Source organism: Panthera onca, chromosome B4, assembly GCF_046562875.1.
Source record: "Panthera onca isolate mPanOnc1 chromosome B4, mPanOnc1 haplotype 2, whole genome shotgun sequence".
Classification (NCBI taxonomy): Eukaryota; Metazoa; Chordata; class Mammalia; order Carnivora; family Felidae; genus Panthera; species Panthera onca.
Window position 1 is genome coordinate 95,591,015 of NC_138345.1, and position 25,891 is coordinate 95,616,905.

General features: G+C 40.1%; 1 protein-coding gene and 1 long non-coding RNA gene across 2 annotated transcripts in view; one reads left to right on the forward strand and one right to left on the reverse strand.

Moving 5' to 3' along the window:
• The window catches only part of LGR5 (leucine rich repeat containing G protein-coupled receptor 5), a 128,971-nt gene extending 116,771 nt beyond the window's left edge, over positions 1–12,200 (forward strand). The window contains exons 12-18 of the mRNA XM_060656972.3: positions 59–124; positions 1,514–1,585; positions 5,969–6,040; positions 6,839–6,964; positions 8,043–8,188; positions 9,947–10,030; positions 11,113–12,200. Of these exons, the coding sequence (XP_060512955.3) occupies positions 59–124; positions 1,514–1,585; positions 5,969–6,040; positions 6,839–6,964; positions 8,043–8,188; positions 9,947–10,030; positions 11,113–12,200 (1,654 nt within the window). The remainder of the gene's footprint in view (positions 1–58; positions 125–1,513; positions 1,586–5,968; positions 6,041–6,838; positions 6,965–8,042; positions 8,189–9,946; positions 10,031–11,112) is intronic.
• The window catches only part of LOC132694067 (uncharacterized), a 34,869-nt gene extending 11,267 nt beyond the window's left edge, over positions 1–23,602 (reverse strand). The window contains exons 1-4 of the long non-coding RNA XR_013556705.2: positions 21,538–23,602; positions 11,195–12,230; positions 9,921–11,029; positions 180–2,872 (exon numbers count right to left, since the gene is read on the reverse strand). This is a non-coding gene — a long non-coding RNA (uncharacterized LOC132694067). The remainder of the gene's footprint in view (positions 1–179; positions 2,873–9,920; positions 11,030–11,194; positions 12,231–21,537) is intronic.
• Between the last annotated feature and the right edge of the window lie 2,289 nt (positions 23,603–25,891).

Below are 25,891 nucleotides of genomic sequence, written 5' to 3' on the forward strand. Positions count from 1 at the left end.
ATGTTTCCTTAAGATTAATATATAACAGATTTTCCCTTTTGTACCTTCTGTTTTTCAGAGATCTATCTTACAACCTGCTGGAAGATTTACCCAGTTTTTCAGTCTGCCAAAAGCTTCAGAAAATGTACGTCTATAATAGTTTCTAAGCCACTTAGCAAAGAACAAGAGCCAAAACTCACTTTTCCAGGGGTCATTGGTTTGCTTGCCCTGCAGGTCGCTGGGGAGGCATTTGGTGCTTTTCCCTTCTTATACACACAAGGAGTGACTGTGTAGGATGCCTATTAAGTTGGGAAACACAGATAATATTATTTTTCTATGCATTGTACTGTAAGTAAAGCATTTATTATGCTTTTTTTCTTTCTTCCCCCAAACTTGGTGATATAAGAACTGAGTTTATTTGAGCTTTGGAATTTTTCTAAACTTATATATCCAGTGAGTGACGTTACTTTTAAATACAGGAAGGACTTGGGTTTGTTGGGGTGTTGGTTCCACATAGTCATCCTTAGAGGAGGTGCCCTATTTGTCTGTCATATTTGAGGTGCCATGGATGCTACTTACACATGAAACATGCTAACCTTCTTGCCTCCTCTACAAAGGATCAGCCTTATTGCTTTTTTTCATGTTTATTTATTTATTTTTTCGAGAGAGGGAGAAAGTGCACGCAGAGTCAGAGAGGGGCAGAGAGAGGGAGAGAGAAAATCTCGAGCAGGCTCTGCGCTGTCAGCCAGAGCCCGATGAGGAGCTTGTTCTCAGGACCGGGAGATCATGACCTGAGTCCAAACCAAGAGTTGGATGCTTAACCAACTGAGCCACCCGGGCGCCCCAGCATTATTGCTTTATAGACATACTTCGGTTTTGATCAAAACAATATTAACCATCTGGGGTGCCTGGGTGCTCATGGTTTCCACTCAGGTCATGATCTCATGGTTTTTGCGTGACGGAGCCCCCGTCGGGCTCTGTGCTGACAGTGACAGCCCTGCTTGGGATTCTCTCTCTCTTCTTTCTTTCCCTCTCTCTCTGCCCCTCCCCCACCCTCTCAGTCTTTCTCAAAATAAGTAAATAAACTTAAAAAAAAACAAAACAATATTAACCATTGGTCTTTTCCCACTTAATTTTTCCCTGAATGCCTTTGGGTGATTAAGAGAGAAAAAGAAAGACAAATCCGTCTTTAAAAGGTAAGGATTTGACTCTCTTGAAGACCCCCAAAGAATACTAGAATGACTCACAAGGCAGAGCCAGCAGGCGCCAAGTGATTGAATGATGATGGCATTTGGAATATAGTTTTACATCCACCCGAAAGAACTCGTTGCTCTGAAAGAGCGGCAACGTTTAAGTGTATAAATTGGAATGTTCTTCTTTAAACAAAACAAAAAATTTTTAATCAGTCACTTGACACTCATATTTCATGTGTTCCTTTGATTGAGGGCAGGTAATCTTTCTGTAGAAGTACTCCGAAAACTAATCTTTGAAACCAGTGACTTTGAAATCAATCTTTGGAACTCTGTCGTTTCAGAGACCTGCGACATAATGAAATCTTTGAAATTAAAGTTGACACTTTCCAGCAGTTGCTCAGCCTCCGAGCTCTGTGAGTACTGCTTGCCAGCGCCTTTCCCAACACAGAGCGCTTTCTTTCTCTTTCGGGTCTTCCCCAATGTTTTCTTTCCACTGGACACTGGAATTGTTGGGCTTTCGTGCCTGTATTTGCCATCAAAGGGCAAGTATCCTGCTCGTGATAATTTCCAGGAGTATATTCAAAAGTAGTAAATTTGCAGTCTGCTCTCTGATATGAAACTTGAATGAAGAGGAAGGAGGCCAAGCTGTTGAATCACCTACGAAATGCGTTTCTGTCAGCAGCCTGGAATTGGTAGGGATTTCCACATGGAAATGGGATGACCACACAATACTTCCTGCCCATTCGTTTTTCCTGGGGAAACAGTTTTCAAGATGTGTCTCAAAGTGCTTAAGAGCCGTCATGGGGCCACCGTCAAGAATGCAGGTTCCAGGTCCTTACCTGCCTCATGAGTTAGAATCTCTGAGGTGGTTCAGGTGGGTCCCGACGATCTGCTTTTTAACAAGTACCCTAAGGTTTGAGCACAACTGCCCTGGAAAGGCTTCTGTTGATCAGATGAGTAAGAATTGTAAATACAGTATCTAATTCCATTTTATGAATGAAAACACCATGTATTAACCATAAACTTAAAAAAGAAAACCTTGGTAACAGATTGTTTTCTGTGTCAGTTAAGTCTTTTTCACCTCCAAACTGAGTTTCAATGTAGTTTTGATGAATAATGACAATATAGAATGTTTAAACTCGGTATATTTTGATAAAACCCCCTTTTTCCCTAAGGTTTTTCTTTCTTCTTTTTTTTTTAATGTTTATTTTTGAGAGAGAGAGAGAGAGAGAGAGAGAGAGAGTCAGAGCATGAGTGGGGGAGGGGCAGAAAGATTGGGAGACAGAATCTAAAGCAGGCTCCAGTCTCCGAGCTGTCAGCACAGACGTGGGGCTCGAACTCAGGAGCCATGAGATCATGACCTGAGCCAAAGTCGGAGGCTTAACCGACTGAGCCACCCAGGCGCCCCCTAAAGTTTTTCTGAATACTTAAGAGACTATATCCTTGTAAAATAATACTATTCCTCAAAACATTTTAAATTTACCTTTAAGAATCATCTTCTAAAAATTTACCTTGAAAACTATCTCGTTCTGAATTTAAGTATGTTGCCCTTCCCATTTGTTTTATATCAGCTTGTGAAGTTCTTCTACTTTTTTTTAAATAAATGTAAAACAAAAAATACATTACCTCCTTTCATTACCTGCCTTTTTCATCCAGTTGGAGTTCTGGCTGTTTCCAAAGGTCAGTTCCATTTTAAAAGGCTGAAACAGTTGATAACACTCTATTATGTCATTGAATTTGCTAATAGAGTAGAACTTAAATGTTCTCATCAAAAAAAAAAATTTTTTTTCATATGCACATGAAATAGAAGACTGATCTCTAACGATAGCAAAAGAATGGGATCCTGAAGGCTACATGTATGAGTGTCGCTGAATTCTTCCAGCCCCTTAGACCTCACATCCATCACTCACCCAACTCTGCCAACTCCAGTTCAGCTGCTCTTCTGCCACTGGCCCATCATTGGTCTCCACTCATCCATCCCATTCTCTAAAGAGAATCTTTCTCAAACAGAAGTCTAATCATGGTACTTTCCCTGCTTCAAGAATCTTTTTAGTCCCCTATTGTCTTCAAATCCACACCAGACTTCCCAGCACCACCTTCAAAATCTGACTCCAACCTCCTGACTCTTACCCAGGCATTCCAGTCCCCTGACACATGGTGGCCATTTCCCCTATTCCTGTTGCCCATCGGATTCCTCTCCACCCTTGACTCGTCCCCTGCCCATGCCACAAGAACAAGATCTGCGAGCCCACTCCACTCTGATGCACTTTGCACGTTCTCTGCTACGGGACTCAACACTCAGCTCTGCCACGGGTAGACTATGCCCTGGCCCCCAAATGACAAGAACTCTTTTATCTTCTTATCCCCAGGGTCAGGTGCAGTGGCTCTCATTATTTACTTAAGAATTCCAAACATATTCCAAGCGAAACATCATCAGGTTCTCTGATGTCAGTTAGCTTGAGTTTGAATCCCAGCTCCTGAGATTATTCTGTGACTTTGAGCAAGTCACTTAATACTCTGTGCCTCTCTTCACACCAGTAAAATGGGGCTAATGACAATACCTACCTCTTAGAGTTGTGTTAAGGGTTATGAGACAATACGTGTGAAAAAACAACTCATAACCCAACCTGGCACATGGTAAATATGCAATAGTATCATGATGGTGTTTGTTGTTATCATTATTACAACAAGTATATATCCTCTTAAGATGTATCAGTAAGGGTCTTGGCAGGAAATGGTGCAAATGAAGAGACATTTGCATAGGTGGTGGTGGGGAGTAAGCAAGGGATGGGCTCTCGGGAACCAACAACATGGCCAAGACTGAGGCTAACGGAACACAGGCACAGAGAAGGGATGCTGTGGTTGAGAAACATGCAGCTGCCACCAGACAAGATTCCAAAACAGAGAAGGAGCACAGGTGCCCAAGTTGTCTCTCCTGGGCTTCTGACTGCAGACAGTAGGGAGCCCCTGGGCACGTGGCCTGCAGGGTCAGCCCCAGGCACAGAACAGGGTAGGAGAGTGGAAGTGGCTCCTCCCGGGGCTGCTGCGAACATTCCAGCACACAGACATACCAACACAAGTGGAATTACAGTCCTTTGAACATACAAATTCTCCCATATTTGTTTTAAATCCAGTCAAATTGCTATAAAGCCCCATGGCAGGACTTGGCCTATACTCCTGATAATTCCTCTCTGTGAAGCTCCCTGGGCACCCATGTTCTACTCACAGCCACCAGAGACTTTGACAGATGGCATGACTTGCTTCCTTCACTGGACATAAGTTTTATGAGCAGCTCAGGAGAAGCTGTGTCCTCACTCAATTACCCAACCCCCAAATGTGGCTCCCCCACTGCTTCCCTACCATATCCTCCCCTTGTTAGCCAAAATTTTTTTCTGTTCTGGCAGCAGGAATGGATCAAAATAAAAAGCCTTCCAGTTTCACCCAGTTTAGGGAGACTTTCAAAGGAATATAAATGTTCTTCGAATACCATTTATCCAAGATAATTCAAGAGGCTCAGTACCATAAATAAATCACTCATTTGTGCTAGAGAAGTTGACAGTGATCACTTTCAGTTTCCTCAAATGTCTATACCTTAGTTATACTTATTAGTTAGGCATTTTAAAAATACAAGTTTTAAGTTCATTGTTTCTTTTTTGAAATGTGGAAGTTCTTATTCCTGCTGAATCACCTACATTTCAGTGTGTATGCGTGTGCATGTGTGTATCTGTTTAGTGAATTTTATTTCTCCATAAATTGTAGGTTTTCTTTTATCAAAGGATTTTATTTCCAACATATTAGCACCCTTTTATATTTATTTTGCAGCTAAGAATTTAAATGTACATCTCCTTTACTGGGAATTTATTTATTTTTTAATGTTTATTTATTTTTGAGAAAGAGAGAGAGAGAGAGACAGAGCGTGAAAAGGGGAGGGGCATAGAGAGAGGGACACACCGAATCCAAAGCAAGCCAGGCTCTGAGCTGTCAGCCTGGAGCCCAACACAGGGCTCAAACTCATGAACCAAGAGATCGTGACCTGAGCCAAAGTCGGATGCTTAACCAACTGAGCCACCCAGGTGCCCCTTATAAAAAAAAAAAAAAAAAACCTTCTCTGTGTGGGGCCTGTGTGGCTCAGTTGGGTAAGCATCTTACTACAGCTCAGGTCATGACCTATGGCTCAAGTCATGATCTCATGGTTCTTGAGTTCAAGCCCCATGTTGGGCTCTGCACTAACAGCACAGAGCCTGCTTGGGATTCTCTCTCTCCCTCTCTCTCTGCCCCTCCCCTGCTCGCTCTCTCTCTGTTTCTCAGAATAAATAAACATTAAAAAAAAAAAAAACTTCTGTGTTTCTCTTAAAGCCTGACATATCTGACAATGTACACAAAGTGTTGCTGCATTTCATTTCCAGGGACATTTTATCTACTTCACATTTACTTGCTTGTCAGTGAAAGAGCCTCAGAAGTTCCTGTCTTACTGCTCCTCTATCCCTACTCACCTCAGAGACACCCTAATAAAATTTTACAAGCATGTTCAAGTCACCTTTTTCACAGAGAATAAAATCTAAAATATCCACCTGAATGATTTCTCCTTGATTGATTTAAAACAAGATTGATTTCAAGTCCGTTCTTTAGTCATTTTTACTACTGATATCTTTATCTGATGTGATCAACTAATTGTTTTGCCCTGAATGGAAGCTAAATTTTGGTAAGAGAATGAATATATATGGTAAAACTTCACACCATCTTTTTAAAATATCATCCTCTCTTTTGCCTTGTATATGTATTCTTTTTTTAAATAGGAATTTGGCTTGGAACAAAATTGCCGTTATTCATCCCAATGCCTTTTCCACTTTGCCATCTCTGAGAAAGCTGTGAGTATCTCATGACTTGTTTATGGCATATTTTAAGAAATTGGGGGCCACTTAACTTCCTCACAAATGTCAGTGTTGCTGAAGAAACCGCCACACACAGATTGCCCAGCCCTCAGTTCTCTCCACACTCGAGTGAAGTCAGACCAGGGAGGAACCCTGCCCCTCCAAGGCCATGTGGGCCCTGACTGCATATTTGAAGAGCTGGGTGACAGCTGTTCTGCTTATTGAAGTGAAATTTTCCACTTTCGCCGAGCAGTCAGGTGGGGTGGAATAAGATGTCATTTCAGTCCCAAAGGGCTTTCGTTTTATATTTGCCATCCTAAGAGAAAACTTTCCTGTCCCGCGTTTCCTCCCCTCTGGGCCTCTGAACCCTTTCCTCACCCCTCTCCAGTGGCTAGCAGAGAAAGAAGGAGCTAGTCAGACAGAAGTTAAGGGGAGGATAGGGAATAAACCTGACAGCATCTTCCCCCTCATCCCTAACTTATTCCAGTCAACATCTCTTTTCAAATTAAGTGTAGCGCCTTCTATGGATTTTTGATGTCCCCACCTGGTAAAATACAGCTTATTATAGAAATTACAATTTGGATGCAATTAGGACATTTTCCCCCTGCAATTCTGATTGTAAATAGACATGTTATCAGTAGCTAAACCCACAATGGTTATTTTTACCATGGAGGGTACAGACCCTGCTAAGAAGTTTTTATGGAGGAGTTTAATAATCTTTAAGTTGCTTTTTTTCAACATGGACGCTTTCTGCTAACACAGACTAAAAGCCAATTGTTGTTTGATGTTTTGCAGGGACCTATCGTCCAACCTCCTGTCGTCTTTTCCTGTAACTGGGTTACATGGTTTAACTCACTTAAAATTAACAGGAAATCATGCCTTACAGAGCTTGATATCATCTGAAAACTTTCCAGAACTCAAGTGAGTTTGTCATTAAAACTAATAAGATACATTTGTGGTCATGCGAAATAATAGACGTGTTATAGTAGTTTTCGAAATTTATGAGGTCAAGGGACTCTTTTGAATTGCATTTCATGCCCTCAAGTCCCCCACCCCTGGGGCATTGTTAGGATAAGCCCTGAGGGGAAGAACGTCTTCCTGACCACATTTCCTTTCTTTCTCAAAGATGCCTCCCAGAATCTTAGCGTTCATGGAAAGAGTTTGAAAACCATTGATCCATGGGATATAAACTAGGACACATAATTAAATAACATTATAATATTATTGTCGTACTGCTTACATTTCTAAATTTATCTAGCTTGTTATATGTTCTAATAAAATGTACTAAATTTATATTTCTTTGAAGAAGTAATGCTCTTTAAAACTTGCTATGCTTATTATTGTTAAAAAAAATCCCTTGAAAGACTATATATGTATATACACATATATATTATATGTGTGTGTGTGTGTGTGTGTGTGTGTGTGTGTGTGTGTGTGTTTATAGATATATTTTTAAACCACGGTACATTTTACATACTTTTAAAACTATAACCCCAAAAGAGAGTTTGTAAAGTAGAAGAGAGTAAAAATCTAAAAATATCCCCTAAACAACTTTTTTTTATTTCCTTCCAGACTTTGTTTCCAATGTATTTTTAATTGTTAGAATCACAGTACATATACCGCTTACATCATGTTTTCCTTACTTTCCATTATGTCATACTATAAGCACTTTTTAATGGTGCTACAATTTTCCTAGCCGTCGTTTTTTTAACCTTTTTATTATGGAAATTTTCAAGCACCAAAGTAGAGAAAATAATATAATATATGCATCACTCAACCTTAGCAATTGTCAACATTTCATGGCAATAATTTTTAACAACTCCGTTGTTATTATAAATAGTTCTGTAATGAACATCTTTATACACATAATTAATATTTTAGATTATTAATTAAGGCTAAAATCCAAAGACAGAATTATTGAGTGAAAGAAGATGAACGCTATATTTAATAATCCATTTCTTTAAGTGTGTGTTTTTTGTTTGGTTTTGTTCATTTAAAGGGTTATAGAAATGCCTTATGCTTACCAGTGTTGTGCATTTGGAGCATGTGAGAATGTCTATAAAATTTCTAATCAATGGAATAAAGATGACAACAGCAGTACAGATGACCTTCATAAGAAAGATGCTGGAATGTTTCAAATTCAAGGTAAGTCCTATTATGTCACAGTGATGAAATTTTATCTACAATGGTCTTGAAAAGTCATCAAACAGGTCATCTGAACTCCAGACAAGTCCTTATGTAACCAGCCCAGCAAGTTGGAAATCAATCCTACTATTTTTTTTTTTTTAAGTTTATTTATTTATTTTGAGAGAGAGAAGGAGCAGAGCTGGACACGGGGCAAACTCATGAACTGTGAGATCATGACCTGAGTCAAAACCAAGAGTCAGACGCTTAACTGACTGAGCCACCCAGGTGCCCCTCAATCCCACTACTTAAAGACTCCCAGAGAAAGAGAAATATCCCTTAGGATCATTCTAAAGGTTCATTTTTTTCTGGAAGTGATTTCTTAATACAGTACTTGTATTTATAATTAGATCTCCCTTGGCATATACTGTCCTCAGGGGTAATTCTTAATATTGATGTCAGTATTTCCGTAAGATTTTAAAAGGGCCTCATCCTTATGGATATATTTTTTGTACATGTTTCTGAGTACTTTTCTCCAGAAGATAAAAATCCATTTTTATTCTTATGGCCTGGGAGGAATGGACAACATAAGCATTTAGATGCCTCCATATGTCAGTAGAAAGGCCTAAGAATCCAACTTATTATCCAACTAATTCTAAAACCTTCTCCCCTCCCACCCCCCATAGGGGTATCTGTCAGGGAGGTGAAATGAGATAATGTCTGTAAAGCGCTTGGCTTTCCTTGAAGTAAGACCTTACTTAAACAGACAGCAATGCACCTCAAACCACACCTGTGATAATGAGGAGGCACCATGGCAGCCCCCACTTTCCTTTGCCTGCCAACCCTGCAAGTTTGCACACAGTCCAAACAGACTGGCTTTTCTTCCTTTGGACCCTAATGATTTGTTGATTCCCAAGCAAGTGTGTCTGTCTGATTCTGTCTGTCTGCACGTTACCTTAACGTTTCTTCCTGTAAACATACCAGTTTAAGGAGCAGATATTTTGGCCCTTGGCTTTTTTGTTTTAGGCCACAGCATGTGTCTTTTGCTCTTGTTTTTTCCTTAGTTTTTGCTCTCCCTGCTTCATCCATGCTAATTTCTACTATATTTATTAACTCTACTATATTTATTAACTTAATTAAAAAAAATTAAGAGTGCCTATTATGTGCCAGAAGGTACACAATGAACAAGAAAAACAAAGTACTTCAAAAGAGTTTATTTTCAAGGGCAGCAATTCTGTATGTTAGATCACAAAACTCCTATTTTATGAGTAGCTAAACTAAGCACCACGCAGTAACTTGATTTGCCCTTTGTTAAGCAGAATTCCCCAGGAAAGATTGAAACTTACTATACCTGATTCTCCCTCTTGTGCTCAGAGAACACAGCCCAGGACATTTGCACTATAGCTATCTAACTGTTTGGTAATTGGATAAAGAGAGGCCCACAGCCTCTCTCTAATTTAAGTCAGTGCAATTTTGTGCTGTCATGAGCTAAGAACAGAATGGTAGAGCTAAAATGTTATCACCGGGAGCCTGGGGTTACCCTTCCTTACCCTCAGTTCGTCTGGAATACTATGTCATAGAGTAGCTTGATTAGAACTTTATAATAGACTTGCAACTTTATAATAGACTTGCAAGAAAGCCAGAGCCCAGGGAAAAGTGGGATGTCTGGCCTTCAGTTCCCTTCAGTCCCTCAAGGACAATCCAAGACTTTCTTCCCTGGGAGGTAGACCCCAAAACAAGAGCCAGAACTCACCATTCCAGGGCTTCTCATTCCTGCAGATGAGCGTGATCTTGAAGATTTCCTGCTGGACTTTGAGGAAGACCTGAAAGCCCTTCATTCGGCGCAGTGCTCGCCTTCCCCAGGTGAGAAGGGAATCCAATTTGACAACAAATTTCATATTAAAAAAAAAAAAGAAGAAGAAGGGCATCGGCACTGCCTCAGCGCAGTACCCACCACTGACTCCGAGGCCATCAATGACATACAGGCTACACTTCCAAGCAAAATCTGTGCCACCTTTGTGGCTCTTAAATATCCCTCCCCATGGGGACCTTTAAAATAAAAATGTTCATTCCCTGGAGTTGGTCTCCATTCATAAAGAGGGTTTTTGTGAAAGACTTTTGATTCAGATTAATGAAAACTAAAGAATCAATCATATAGTTAGAAGTGTATGCAATTTTTTAAGAGATACTGGCAATTTAGCCTGAACTAGTATGCAGGAATCTTGCTTCATGTAATCATTTTTGAAAGCGATTTCTTTTGTCTTCCCTAAATAGCTATTTGATTAAAGCAAATAATAGATAAGTACAGATAAGTAAAAAAAAAAAAAAAAAAAAGAGCTCTGTAAATATTGACTTCACATAACTGTTTGTCCCATTCCCAGGAACAGAATGGACCAGTTGAAAAAAAAAAAAAAAAAAAAAAGACAGCTGGGAAGGGTTGATATTTTATTTTCAACAACTAGATTGTCTCTGGCTCTCAAACATCAAATGTCATCAAACATCAAGCCAAACCTAAGATGAAATGTTCATGAAATGCATTTTCATACTACCATTGCTTCCTGTTCTAATATTATAGAGTATTTCACTGGGATCCTCTTTCTCTACTTCCAGAACCTTTTTGAAGCATTCTGAGAAAAATATAATGAAAAGCCCAGGAGATCTGGCTTTTTACCTGGCCCCAACTCTGCATTCTTTGAGGGATCTTAATCAAGTGATTTAAATTCCCCATCTCCATTTCTCTGTGTCAAGCTTGAAAATATGAGCACCTGGTGTTCATGTTTTCACGGGAGTTAAAGAAAGTAGAGCATGCCACAAGGGAACTGTGTGTTACCTCTAGCTGTTACTGGCCTCTCTCTTGGTGTCCTAATAAGAGAAACAAAAAGGTAAATTGGCAGAAGTTGTAAACCCTAGTTTGATACCCAGTCTTTTTCTTCCTTGGATTCTAGGCCCCTTCAAACTCTGCGAATACCTGTTTGGTAGCTGGCTAATCAGAATTGGAGTATGGACCATAGCAGTTTTGGCGCTTACTTGCAATGCCTTGGTGACTTCCACAGTGTTCAGAGCCTCTCTGTACATTTCCTCCATAAAACTGTTAATTGGGTTAATAGCAGCAGTAAACATGCTCATGGGGGTCTCCAGTGCTGTGCTGGCTGGCGTGGACGCGTTCACTTTTGGCAGCTTTGCACAGCATGGTGCGTGGTGGGAGCAGGGGGTCGGTTGTCAGGTCGTCGGCTTTTTGTCCATTTTTGCTTCGGAATCATCTGTTTTCCTGCTTACTCTGGCAGCCCTGGAGCGCGGGTTCTCTGTGAAATGCTCTGCAAAATTTGAAAGGAAAACCCCCTTCTCCAGTCTGAAAGTGATCATTCTGCTCTGTGCGGTGCTGGCCCTGACCATCGCCACGGTTCCACTGCTGGGTGGCAGTGAGTTCAGTGCCTCCCCACTCTGCCTACCCCTGCCCTTTGGCGAGCCCAGCACCACAGGCTACATGGTCGCTCTCGTCTTGCTCAACTCCCTCTGCTTCCTGGTGATGACCATTGCCTACACCAAGCTCTACTGCAATTTGGAAAAGGGAGACCTGGAAAATATTTGGGACTGTTCTATGGTGAAACACATCGCTCTATTACTCTTCACCAACTGTATCCTTTACTGCCCTGTGGCTTTCTTGTCCTTCTCCTCTTTACTAAACCTCACATTTATCAGTCCTGAAGTCATTAAGTTTATCCTTCTGGTGATTGTCCCACTTCCTGCATGTCTCAATCCCCTTCTCTACATCCTCTTCAATCCCCATTTTAAGGAAGATCTGGGGAGCCTGGGAAAGCAAACCCACTTCTGGACAAGATCGAGAAACCCAAGCCTGATGTCTATTAACTCTGACGATGTCGAGAAGCAGTCCTGTGACTCAACCCAAGCCTTGGTAACCTTCACCAGTGCCAGCATAGCCTACGACCTACCTTCCAATTCTGTGTCACCGCCAGCTTACCCAGTGACCGAAAGCTGTCATCTTTCATCGGTGGCATTTGTTCCATGTGTCTAATTAACATGTGAGAGGAAAAGTTTTCAAACACTGAAAACCAAAAAATATGAGATTGAGTACATCAGAGCAGTAACTAAAAAATAGCTGAGTGGAAACTTGTTTGTTTTTAATATCTCTCAGTGTGGAAAAAGCTGAAGACCTTGTTGATACTGGAGAGTGAAAAACAAGTCTAAATGCTGCTTGTATAATTCCTTCAGATATAAGAGATACATCAATCACATTATTTAGGTAAGCCCAGATTTTAAAAAGCAGACTGAAATGTTCAAAAAAGATTCTCCATGATTTCCACCGGTTCCTTTTTAAACTCACCAATCTAATTATTTGGGGCGAGGGGCAGAACCACTTGCTTACAAAGGTTAGTTTCAGGTTTTCAAACCTGAAAACTCCTTAAAAGATGGTTAGAGGAGTTCAGAAAATAGGGTTTTAAATGGCCTACATTACTAAGTAAAAGTTGTGACCAGTACGATTTCATTTTAATGAACATGTGGATGTGTTAATCCTCCTTTCCCTTTCCTCAGAAAGGATCCTTCCACAGCACCAATCCCCCATGAATGGATAATGTAGGACATTGTTAGTTTACTCATATTCACATCGTTTTTAGAGATGCCAAATTGTATGTATCAGCACTAGATGGTTCCACCTCAGTGAAGTAAAACTGCCTACAAATATTTTGAAAGGAAAATAAATTCTTAAATTGCCATGAAGGCAATCATGTAGAAGTGAGGTTTGCTGTGTCTAATTAATTTTTAACTCTCTGGTGTCCAGAACTCCAAATAAAAGTCCATTGCTGGCAATGGATACACCTAGAAAAGATGGTGTGCAACTCGGGGAGGTTGGGGATTGTTTTTTCTTCAGGTGCACACTTTTTGCAGGGGGCTTTGTGAGTTGATTCAGACTGAGGTGCATCTTAACATAATGATCAAATGCAGACCAACATGAATGAAATCCACCAACATAACTTCTCACACGTGTATCTCTAGTAGCCCTAGCAATGATGTCTGAAACCACTTTGGACTTAACAGGGACTTGGTAACATATCCTCTTTCTTTAGCTTGGTTTTAGCTGTGTTGTCTTTGGACCAACCCACTTGATGTCAGGAACATGACTTCTCTGCTTATTCCATATGTAATACAATACGATGTGTTAAGTATTTTAAGAAGCAAAATTATTAAATACTAAAGGTCAAAGGACTAATTTGTAACTTCCATTATACTACATTAGCTTCAATACATCCAAACCAAAAGACTGTTAGGTAGATTTATTTTTATATAAGCATGTTTATTTTGATCAGATGTTTTAACTTGGAATTGAAAAAAAATACATTTATGAGATGTTTTATAAGATGTGTAAATATAGCACTGTATTTATTACTACAATAAAGATTCGGTAACTCTAAGGACCATGATAAGAAACCATGTACAGTGGCATATTATTCATATATATTGTGTTTCTCTGCCCATTTTCTTTAAATTCATTAACTGTATATAATATGTGTAAATGTATAGTACTTGTAAATAGATTCCAAACCTGCTTTTCTGTTGGGTACAAAATAAAAGAAATTTGTAATAAAATGTGTGACTATAAAACAAAATATCTTCAGGCCTTTTACTGAGCCCACAGGCAAATATATGTTCTCCTAAATGTTTTTTTTATTTTTGATGTATAAATACATTTGCTATCTAAGTATGTGCACCTTAATATTTTACATATTTTGGACTTATCTCAAGAAGTAAATTCTTCGCGAGCACAAATCAAAATATCTTTACCAGCTCCTGGATTGTGTTAAGTAGGACTAATAAGCCATCTTGTCATGGTAAATGACTTGGTAAAGTTTATTGTCTCTAATGAGAGTTTGGATTTCATAGCCAAATCCACAACTAGAGAGAAATATATAAGTAACAAATCGATCTTACAATTACTCAACACGAACATGAATTTTCTATGAATTCTTCCTTTAAAAAAAAAACATATTTCAAAACCATATCAAGGCCAAAACGTTTTCTAAGAACACGTGTTTCTCAAGGCACAAAGAAATGCACTGTTCTCCTTCAGTTCCCATCCCTCAAAACATAAGAAATGAAAATGATTTTCTAACCTCTTGTGCCAGACCCTCCCAGCTCCCTCAGCAATTCCTGGTGTCCCCATACAGGTTGCAAGACAAAACTGTCAGGCCTGGGTGGAGGTCCAGCATTATTGCTAAAATGAACCCATATTTACTGAGTGCCCTCAGGGTACCTGGCACCGAGTTTGCTACCTACCCATCAGATATAACCATATGCTTCAACCTAATTTAGTTAACAGGCATCCCATGGCACCAACTGTGCAGCCCACACTTGAGTTGTCTTCAGCTGAAACAAGGGCTCTAACACGATTTCACTCCTCTGAGCCTTGATGGCGGATACAAAAGTTGCTTCTAAAGCAATGGATCTCAGTCCTTCTTAACATACTTGCTTTGGGCACCTAAAGTTAAGAACAAGTCCTTGGCAGCCCACCTCTTTCTGTCCCACTCAAGAAAACGCAAGTCAGTGATGTAATTTTTTTTAAGGGAAAAAAAAAAATCCACTCTAACGTATTTCTTTAAAAATCCACAAATTCTGTGGGGCGCCTGGGTGGCTCAGTCAGTTGAATGTCTGTCTTTAGCTCAGGTCATGATCCCAAGGTTCATGAGATCAGCCCCCCGTGGAGCTCTGTGCTGACAGCTCAGAGCCTGGAGCCTGCTTCAGATTCTGTCTCTCCCTCTCTCTTTGCCCCTCCCCTACTCGCACATTGTCTCTGTCTCTGTCTCTGTCTCTCAAAAATAAACATTAAAAAAAATTTTTTTAATCCACAAATTTTATTATTTATTAGCAAAACCTAGTTCTAATGCACTTCACACCAAACACTGCTTTCCACTATAATACAGTAAATCAGAATGGCTGGAATGATATCCACAAGTAAATAAACCTACAGTGAGGAGGGGAAAAGATACAATAAACTGTTGACAGATGGAACAACAACAAAAACAAAAGCCAAAAGAACATAAAGTGGTAGGTGAGCCTAGAGTAAAACTTTATGTTTTCAAAATGGATTCATTCATTCAACAAATACTGTGTGCCTACTACACGCAGTGTTCTATACATGAGGATTTCTATGCAAAACAAGGTCTAGAATTTGTACTCCGGTAGAGGGGAGATAGACAATAAGCAAATATAAACAAGGAAATATGTGATAGAAACATGAATGAAGGAAATTAAGCTGAATAGCATGGCAGGAGTGAATGGCATGTTACTTTAGATGCAGAGCTTAAGAAAGGGCTCTCTGGAAAGGCACCTTTTAAACTAAGATATTATTCAAAAAGGAGCTACCTTTTTCTTTAGCATTCAACCACTTACATCAGTAAAACTCATCATTTTTAGTCTCTCTATTCATATGTCACCCACAACAAATCATTTTAAATGCCATTTTAATATAAATATATATCAGATAGCTGATATTGCACATAATTTTTTCTCACAACTGTTAGTAGGCAAAATCATTCTTGTACAAAATAGAAAACACCTTTTCATTTCTTTGTGGCCAAAAGTGGAAAAACAAGGTAGTAAAAAGTAATAAAATTAGATGGGGTGCCTGGGTGGCTCAGTCGGCTGAGTGTCCGACTTCAGCTCAGATCATGATTTCACAGCTCGTGAGTTCAAGCCCCGCTTCCCGCCTGGAGCCTGCTTCAGATTCTCTGTCTCCCTCTCTCTCTGCCCCTCCCCCACTCGTGCCATGTCTGTCTTTCAAAAATAAATAAACATTAAAAAATTTTTTAATTAAAAAAAAGTAATAAAATTAGCAACATCATGTTCATTTAGAACCAGAAAAGCTTCAACATCTGAAAAGATAACAATGTTTTGCTTTTTTTCTTAATCTTATCACTACCTTTAGCTCAGGAGCCCATTAGCCAACACTAGAATAAGTTTTAGATAAATAGACGGGCTCACTGTGATCACACTAGCTCCATTCATGCTCTTCAGCATTTGGAAATTTCATTTTACAGTTCAACTATGTAGATAAAAGAGACAATCCCCCTCCAAGCCACTAAACACTGACAATCTTCTTTGTTAGGCCACAGAGGCCCTAAAATACAGTTAGGGTATGGTGGCTTTTCCTTGCAAATGAAGTGGTCACGGAGTCAGTAATCATTTCAATGACCTCCTTATAAACATTTCTAAAGATGCTGGACTCAGATTCTACTCATTCATCTCAAACCCAAATTCCAGCATGTCTGACCCTTGAAGCCTATTGGATAGGATGATAACAAAGCTTTAGTTTGTCTGGATGAAGAAACTAGAAGAAAATGAATGATAGGCTGGAGAAGCATTGTGCAACATGGGTTTTCCAACTCTAGCCACATTAAGACGTGACTTCCCATTCTGATTACTACATTTTTAAATGGAATGTTTAAAACATGCTAGTCCATAAGGACAGTGAATTTAATGATATGAGATAGGGAAATGATAGCTCATCAAAGAAGAAACTGAGGGACACCTGGCTGGCTCAGTCGGTAGAGCATGCAACTCTTGATCTCAGGGCTGTGAGTTCAAGCCCCACATTGTGTGTAGCAATTACTTAAAAATAAAATCTTTAAAAAGAAAAAAAAAGAGAGAGAGAGAGAAAATTGAGAATATTGCCCCTGGAGAAAAGAAAGTTAAAAAAAGACACTTGAAATATTTGAATAATTGAAATTCACTAAGTGCTTTCTTAAGTACCCGCTCATAGCAGGCAAAATAATAAAATGGTTAAGCCCAGGGATTTGCCATCAGACAAACCTCCATTCAAATCCTAGTTCTATTACTACCTGTGTAGTAGGGCAAAATATTTAATTTTTCTTAGCCTCAACTTTGTCCTCACTCAAATGGGCAAATAACAACAGCCTCATAGGCCTGGGAGTATTAATAGTTCAGTGTGCATAAAGTTCTTATCAAAGCACCTGGAACAGAGTAGATGTTTAATAAGTGATTGCTGTCTTTTTCTCCTTTCCCAAAAGTCCTATGACATAAGCAAAGCAGGACTTGCCATTTTGCAAATAAAGAAACTGAGAGTCAGAATGAGAAGTGACTCTCTAAGGTCAAAAGTGAGGAGTCATGAATAAAAGTTGGATTTTATTTAATAGCACTTAAAAGGCAGTCACAGAATGAGCCAAATTACTTTTTCAGAGAACAAAACCAATCGGTGGATAATTCAGGGAGACAGAGCTGGGCTTAATCAATCTAAGCAAGACTCACTTCATCAGATGTCTTGGATACCAAAGAAAGTCTATTATATTGAGTGAAAATCTAGATCAAATAATGGTTAACTTCCCAATTCTCAATGTTTTAGATGAATTCTCGTGTTAGTCTTCTTGGAAAGTGTAGTATTGTGATTTATAATAAGAAATACGAATTTGGTCTTATTCCCCATTCCTGGCCAGAGCTCCTAAAACCCTTGGAATTTCTTAAATTATGAGAACCAGGAAGGTGTGTTTTGTTATGTTAATGAGGGGCTTTGGGAGATCCCTAAATCACCTAAGGATGGAGACTGGTTGTGAGGGGAGCCAACCCTGTGATTGGAGGGTTGGAACTTTCTGTCCCCACCCCCACCAGTCCCCACCCTGCCCTTGACCTCTTGGGAGTGGAAGGGACTAGAGATTAAGTTGAATCACCAACGGCCAATGATTTAATCAATCATGCTTCTGTAATGAAGCCTCCATGAAAATCTGAAAGGATGGGGTTCAGAGAGTTTCTGGGTTGGTGAACACACACAAATTTGGAGATAGTGGCTCCTGTGTAGAAGGCATGGAAGAAGCACCTTTCCCCATCCTTTGCTGCATGCATCTCTTCCACCTGGCTGTTTCTGAGGTATATCCTTCCATCATAAACTGGTAATCTGGTAGGTAAAATGTTGCTCTATATTGTGTGAGCCCCTCTAGCAAATTGATTGAATTCAAGGATGACTTTGGAACATCCCATCTCTAGCTGGTTTGTCAGAAGCACGGGTAATAATCTAGGACTTGCAACTGGCATCTGAACTAAGAGGGTAGTGGGGCAGGGAGGGTTCAATTGTGGTTGCAGGAAGGAAACCCACACATGGGACTTGATGTCAGAATTGTAGAGGAAATTTTAGAGATTTAGGAATTTGCTGGTGAAGGCAGTGAGACCTTAAATCAACATCCTGGAAGCTAGAGCACATAGTTGTGTGTAATGAGTGATGGACATTCAGTCTGTTCATTTAGTGATGATGAAGAATAAAGACTTGGGACTTAAACCCCCTTCTTAGAGACCTGCTGTGGAATCCTGAGCAAGTCTCTTAACTTCTCCAGCTCTTCACTGTCTCTCATTCTTCCTCAAACTACTGATGAACTAATATCAATTATATCAATTGATATATCAATATCAATCTCTAAGATTACAGTAAGTTTGAAGGCTGTTCTTTCTGCTTCTGTCTCTCCCCAGGAAGTGAGAGAAGCAGGTAAAGGCCAAGTAAGTTAGAGAATCACAGCACAAAGTCACAGAACATACCAGTCCCAAAAGCATGGGTAGTCAAGTTGATACATCACATATCAAATCTCTCTTTAGCTGTTTCAAATCCTTATACTCCCCTTTTTACCTTTTTTCTTCCTTCCCTTTATTTTCCACCCTAGGCTATCCATATCAAAATACTGAAGTGAGGTAATCAGTAATGGCGGTTAATTAGGCTCTTTGGATTATAAGTAATGAGGGAGAGTAGAGACTGGTTGGGAGGACACCTGTGGCAATAAGAAAAGAAGGAATCTCATGGGAACACAGGGCCTCAGAACTTTAGCATGGTGTTGGAGAACCAGAAGCCTTCACCTCAGGTCTAGGAATGGAATATTCTTGTTACTCCTTAAATGTATGGATCTCTCACTGTTAAAGTGACCCAGTCTTTGTGCTCAACTACTACTGTTGCCACCCATTGATCATCTCTATTCTGTAACTTCTCTTTAATTCATGGTTTCATTTATTTATAACTTGGGATTATTCATGACTTCAGCCTAGTGCTTCCCAAGGGGACCCCACCACCCCCCAGGTTTCACTTTAGGACTCTCACTTGCTATCACTGACTTGGCTCGTTCTGTATCTTCCACTCCTACTCTAGAAGGGAAAGAAGTTGATTGATCACTGTTGTCCCTATGGAACAGAGCTTTGGGGGCTAAGCAATCAGAGAGGTCAATGTCCAGATGATGGATAGGTTGCCCTTTCTGATCCAATTAATCATTTGGTAGTGATAAGGAGAAGTCAGGGTCACATGGTCAAAACCTTTAAGTGTTGACCATCAGTGCTTAAGGAACCAGCCAGAGTTCCCTCCCTCTGGGCAAGGATCTTTTAGAAGAGTTTGGGGCTCTTGATCGGCCTGTTCTGCAGATGTGACTAATTTTGATTTTCCTCACTAGGGGAGACAGATTGGAGGTACTTGTCCAGCCCACGCATGCACAATGTTTGCAATTGCTTCCCAGCCACAACCCCTATCAAATTCTCCTTGACTCAAGCCAGATCAATCAGATACTCTTTCCAAAGAATTTGGAATTAGGACATTAAGACAATCTAACTAAGTCAGATGATGATGGGATGGGTGCTTGAACAGAAAGATCAAATGAAATTTTGGCTAGCATTGACACCCTGAGAAGCCAAAACTATGTGTAAACTTAAGTTTTGGAAAGCAGAAAAAGGCACTCTGAAGAGAAAAACAAAGGACTGGTGTAGCAAGCAGAAAGGAATAGAAGTGGCCAGTAGCCCCATGAAAGACTGAGTTTCTAGAAAGTTCCATTCCCTGGGTGGCCTGGTCATGCTTTCTGTCCTATTCTTAGATGTCTATGAAGTTGTTGTATCCTCTCAATTAACCTTCTTTTTTACTTGAGTTACTCTGAAGGGCTTTTTATTGATACTGACCTTCACAATCCCTCCTCAACTAACATGCCTAGCTTCACTGTCCAAAGTTTTTAAATCTTTTTTAATAAGTTGTATTATCTTTCCTAAGTTCCTAGGTAAGATCTTCCCCCTGCTCCATCTCCCAAGTTCCGCTGGCATAGGAAATATAGCAATGAACCACCAACCCTTCTACAGATCATTATTTTCTCTCCCATTTGGTTACTTACTGGTTTATTGGTTATGTTTATTACAATTTCCAAAATGAAATCTGCATCATCATAAAATACATACAATACATAGAGTTTGGGTTTTTTTTGTTTTGTTTTGTTTTGTTTTTACCTAAAACTCTAAACTATATATTTTAAACTGCCTTTCTGTTCTCAAATAGGAAATTTGGACAAAGGGAATAGCAGGGCCCTGGGTCAGACAGTCATACATATGAGTGTCAGAACAGCCATTTTACCAGCCGAGTTGGCATATTACTTAATTCTGGGTGGGCATATTCTTTAATTAATCATGAGCATATTAATTAATTCCTCTTAACAGCCATTTCTTCATCTATAAAATGGGGATAATAATGGCATCTACCTCATAGCTGACCTCGAGGGATTGTTATTATGCAAAGTACTTCATAAGTGCTTAATAAATCCTTAACTACTGGTGTTTGGGAAGTTTCAATAAATAGAAATCTCTTTTCCTGCCTTTGTTTGGAACCTGTTGAAAACTGGGACAAGGAGTAAGGCAGCAAAGGTTAAACATCACCTTTATTGCTGATAAAGCTGATGAAAGACAGCAGGGCTTTCATCCACAGACAAGCAGCTTTCTAATACGTAACTGAGAACTAGACAGACTTGTCCACTGAGTCACAGAGAACACTGGTCCAACACAGATCTCCCCATGTGAGGGTGAGTTTCTGTGAAATAACAACACAAAAGAACAGAACCTTCTAATGTAATCTTCAGGAGGGCACTAGCAAAGGGAAGAAAAGACTGAGTACTTCTACATGCTAATCAGATATGTCACTTATCCCTTCTACAGGACAAGTCAGCAAGAGGACAGACTGCTACCAGGAGTATCCTCCACATGGAAGGAAACAGGCAGCAGCAGGAATATGAACCCCACCCTTCGACCCCAGCCTTCACCGTTTCTCTTTTTTTAACTCAATCCTTTCGATGTAACCAGTAGGGCTGTGATCAACCCTGCATGTGGCTGTCTTGTGAGGACAAGATACCAGAGGCGTATCTGGGCAGTTTTATTCCACCTTTGTAAAGCTGCTCCCCTACGGCAAGCACAGCTTCTGGAAATATTCCTGAGACCACCAGGACCAGGAGATTTGATCTCCAGAAGGCTCTGTGATGCCATGTTCTCAAAAAACACCAGTCTTTTCTCATCCTTCAAATGCCCCAGACTTCCTTAACACCAGTGCAGCCTGTATAAACACATATACTCACCTGTGGATGCAGCCTCTATAAACTTCAGTAATCTGCCAAGGTCAAAACACTACATAGCTAAAGGCTCAGACCTTGAACTGGATTTGAAGAGTTCCCACAAGTAGCATCCTTTCTCTCCGCCTGAGTTCCAAGGAAATGAGAAATAAGAAAACATAAAGCAGATATGGATCAATGTGTCACATTTTCTAATGAAAAACTTAATATTACAGAACGTGTCCTAAAAAATCTCAACAAGTGATGGGGCAGCTGTGCGGTTCAGTCGGTTAACATCCGGCTTTTGATTTCAGCCCAGGTCACCATCTCACTGTTCGTGGGTTCGAGTCCTGTGTCAGGCTTCATGCTGACAGTGTGGAGCCTGCTTGGGATTCTCTCTCTCCCTCCCTCCTTGCCTCTCTCTCACTCACACTAAATAAATTAAAAAAAAAAAAAAAACTTAAAAAAAAAATCTTGCAAGTGAGCTTTCCAGAATTAGCCATATTCTTTTCCCAGATACAGGCAGCACTGGATGACCATGGCCTCCCCACATGGAGGTTGGGTTTTCTATAGTTACCTCTTGGAACAGCAGAACTGATGGTTCCTATGGACAGAGTAGTTCCAAAAAAAAATTTTTAAGGTTTATTTATTTATTTTGAGAGGAAGAGAGAGAGGAGGAGGGGAAGAGAGAGAGGGAGAGAGAGAATCCCCAAACATGCTCTGTGCTGTCAGCACACAGCCTAATGCTGGGCCTGATCCCATGAACTGTGAGAGCATGACCTGAGCCGAAATCAAGAGTTGGACACTTAACTAACTGAGCCATGCAGGCTCCCCAGTTTCAAATTTTAAAAAAGAGAGGAGGGGGATAACACAGGCAGGCCAGAAGCCTCTCCCAAACGTTCCATTATGACCTAGCTCGCCTACTCCCCTGGAAGAAGTCAGTGAGTAGGCTGAGAGGCCAAGATAATGACAGAAGAAAAAAAACTCTGACAAGTAATTATCAAGAATGAGAAACACCTTTTTTTTTATTGCTAATAGCTATTATTTTAGTTGTAAATGAATTCTAAGTGTATGCATGTCTACAAAAGCCAGCTTGTAATAGCTGTTACTGGAGACTTGAATATGACAGGCAGTGTTAAGTGCTTTTATGTACAATACTTCATTAGGAGACAAACCCATGAAATGGGTCCTGTTGTCATTCCCATTTTATAGATGAGGAAGCTGTGGTACAAAGTTTTTTGGTTTTGTTTTTTTTAAGATTTTATTTTTTAAGTAACCTCTACACTCAACGTGGGACTTGAACCTACCACCCTGAGATCAAGAGTCACATGCTTCCAGCAATGGAGCCAGCCAAGTGTCCCACAAAGTTTTGATCAAACAAAGGTTTGATCACCTGCCTAATAAATAGTGAAGGTGGGTCTCAGAGGCATTTCTTTGAACAGCTGCACTAGTGAGTTTCAAAGTGTGGTCCCTAGGAACTTAGAAAACCATATTCTTGGGCCTCACTCCCAACCTAGTGAATGAGAAACTCTGTGCTGGCACCCAACAATGTGTGTGTTGTTTTTTTTTTTTTATTTTTTTTTAACGTTTATTTATTTTTGAGACAGAGAGACAGAGCATGAAGGGGGGAGGGTCAGAGAGAGAGGGAGACACAGAAACTGAAATAGGCTCCAGGCTCTGAGCGGTCAGCACAGAGCCCAATGCGGGGCTCGAACTCATGGACCGCGAGACCATGACCTGAGCCGAAGTCGGACGCTTAACCGACTGAGCCACCCAGGCGCCCCTCAACAATGTGTGTTTTAACTGGTCATCCAGGTGATTCTGATGCAGGCTCATGTCTGAGAACCACTACACTCTCCTGCCCAAGGGAGCTAAGTCTTTAGGGGGATTGAAGTATCACTCCTTGGGCAAGGGAGAACAGGAAACAAAAGGAAAAGAAAACTAGCTATCCTGAGTGTAAGGAAAAGGGGAGTAGTAGAGACAGGAGAAAATTTATTTCAAATTAAAGAAAAATGAGTGAAAATGTTGGCTAAAGCATTGACTAAGAAAAATATTTATAAAACTCTATAAACATCTTCATTCTTTGTTTAACATTTGTCTACAAAGAATTTGTGTAGCACAGATTAAAATTAAACCAATTATTTAGTAAACATGCACTGAGTGGTTACTCTGGGGAGGAATATAACATAGTGACTGAGCATTCAGATTCTGAAGCCAGGTGGCCTGTGTTCAAATCCCAGGTCTAACGCTTAATAGTGGGCAAGTTTCTTCACTTCCCTTTTCAGAGCGCTTACTATAAAATGGGGTTAATAAAACATGCAGAGTATACTGCATCTGTCAGCAAAGTTCATTTTCCAATTAACTGCAAAAGTCAAGAGAAAAATGGGGCACAAAGCTATATCAATTATTGGAAAAGTTTTGTTTTCATTGAAAGGATTTGCAGTTTGTTGTACATCTGATACCTATCTGATTAAGTTCTCAAATTTTAAATCTCCATTCCACAGTAGAAAAAGATCTTGCTTGACATTCTGGTCAAAACTTGCTAACCACTGAGAGGTTTATTGAAAGCCACAATAAGGAAATGGTCCACAAAAAAGAAGAAGAAGAAAAAAAACTCATATTTTTTACCCAAGGCTTTTGTCTTAACAAGAGCAGAATTGGCCCTCTGGGGTATGGAGGGGCCTTTGATCTAAAGTAGACCAAATGTCATTGTTTCTGATTAACATAACTTTATTTTCCAATGGAAAAATGAGAATTCTTGATGTGGTGCTTTGTTATAATAATTAGAAAAAGATTGTGTAGCTGATTTTGCCTGCTACAATCTCTGGAATATTTCACTTTTCCTCTGAATACCTTTGTAATGAGTAAGAAAGTTTAAATACTTGTCATGTATGACTGGAGGCATGTGTCTTAGCCAAAATCTAGTGGAGATAGACAATAGCTCCTCTACAAATTTTTTTTTTCAATTTTAATAGTGTGTGGATAATGGGACGTAAAGTGATCATATGCTTGGCTCAGTGTGGGAGACTGCAGAAGGGTTCACAGAGCTGATTAAGAAGCAGGTGGCACCACCTACAAGCAAAAGGATGCATTTCATTTCAAAAGGAAATGATACCAAAGTGATAGAAGTTGTTTGTTTGTTTGTTTGTTTGTTTGTTTGTTTGTTTCCTATCTGCTGGCCTGGGGATAAGAGGAGTTGCAGAAGTTTCTCCAAAATTTGGTTATACTCATCATTCACTGCTTCTTTGGCTCTAGACCAAAAAAGCCAATGTTTGATGTGAGAAGGTCATTATTCATGACAAGTATGGCCTGTTTAGAGGAATCAGTTTGGCTATTTTCAGGTAAAACATCCCTCCCCACTTTTTGATACAATTATGAATTAAACAGCTGCTGGGACCACTTCTGCATCCAGATTTTTTGGAATATAAAGGCTGTCTTGACCGAATAGGTATTCTTTGCTACCATATTCTCTTTTCCCCATCGAATTAGTACTAAAATCCATTTGTGCTTGGATCGGCAGCTCTTGAAGCAGTTCAAAGATGGGTGTGAGATCTGTAAGTCATATTGGTTGGGCTCCTTCCTTTCCATGGAGACTGAAGAGGTTCCTAGCTACAAGCTCCACCTGTTACTGGAGCTTGGGTGACTTTCACTGCTCATAGGGAAGAACTTCCTCTACCGTTGTAGTAGCCAAACTCCAAGATGGCCCCTCAGTGATCTCCACCTGCTGATATTCACACCCTTGGGTAATGCCCTCCCATATTGTACCAAGGTTGGGTCTGTGTGACCAGTAGCATATGGCAGAAGTGATGGTTTGTCATCTTCAATGTCAGGTTTTAAAAGACAGCAACTCCCATTTTTTGATGCCCTCTGTCTCTTTTTGTCTCTTTCTCTGTGTGTCTCTCTTTCCCCTGGCTTACTCACTTGGGGGAGCCAGCTACCATGCCATGAAGCCACTCAGGCAGTCTACAGAGACATACATATGGGAAAAAACCTAGGCCTACAAACAACTATAAGAGCAAGTTTGGAAGTAGACCCTTCAGCTCTTTTTAGGCCTCAGATAACTGACTGCGGCCCAGCCAACAGTTGGATTCAACTCCTTACAAGACCCTGAGTCAAACCACCTAACCACCTAGCTAAGCCCTGCTGGATTCCTGACCCACAGAGACTATGATACAATAGTTTGTTGCTTTAAGTTGTTTGGCTTGAGGGTAATTTGTTACACAGCAATACATAACTAATACAACCCTCTTGTGAATAAACAAGGAGTTACCATTCACTTAAATTTCAGGAGCACTTAAAGATATAAAACTTGTGGAGCCAGAATTATTCCTTAGCATCAGTTTTAGAATGAAGAGCATTGATGACAATGTAGATCCATGGT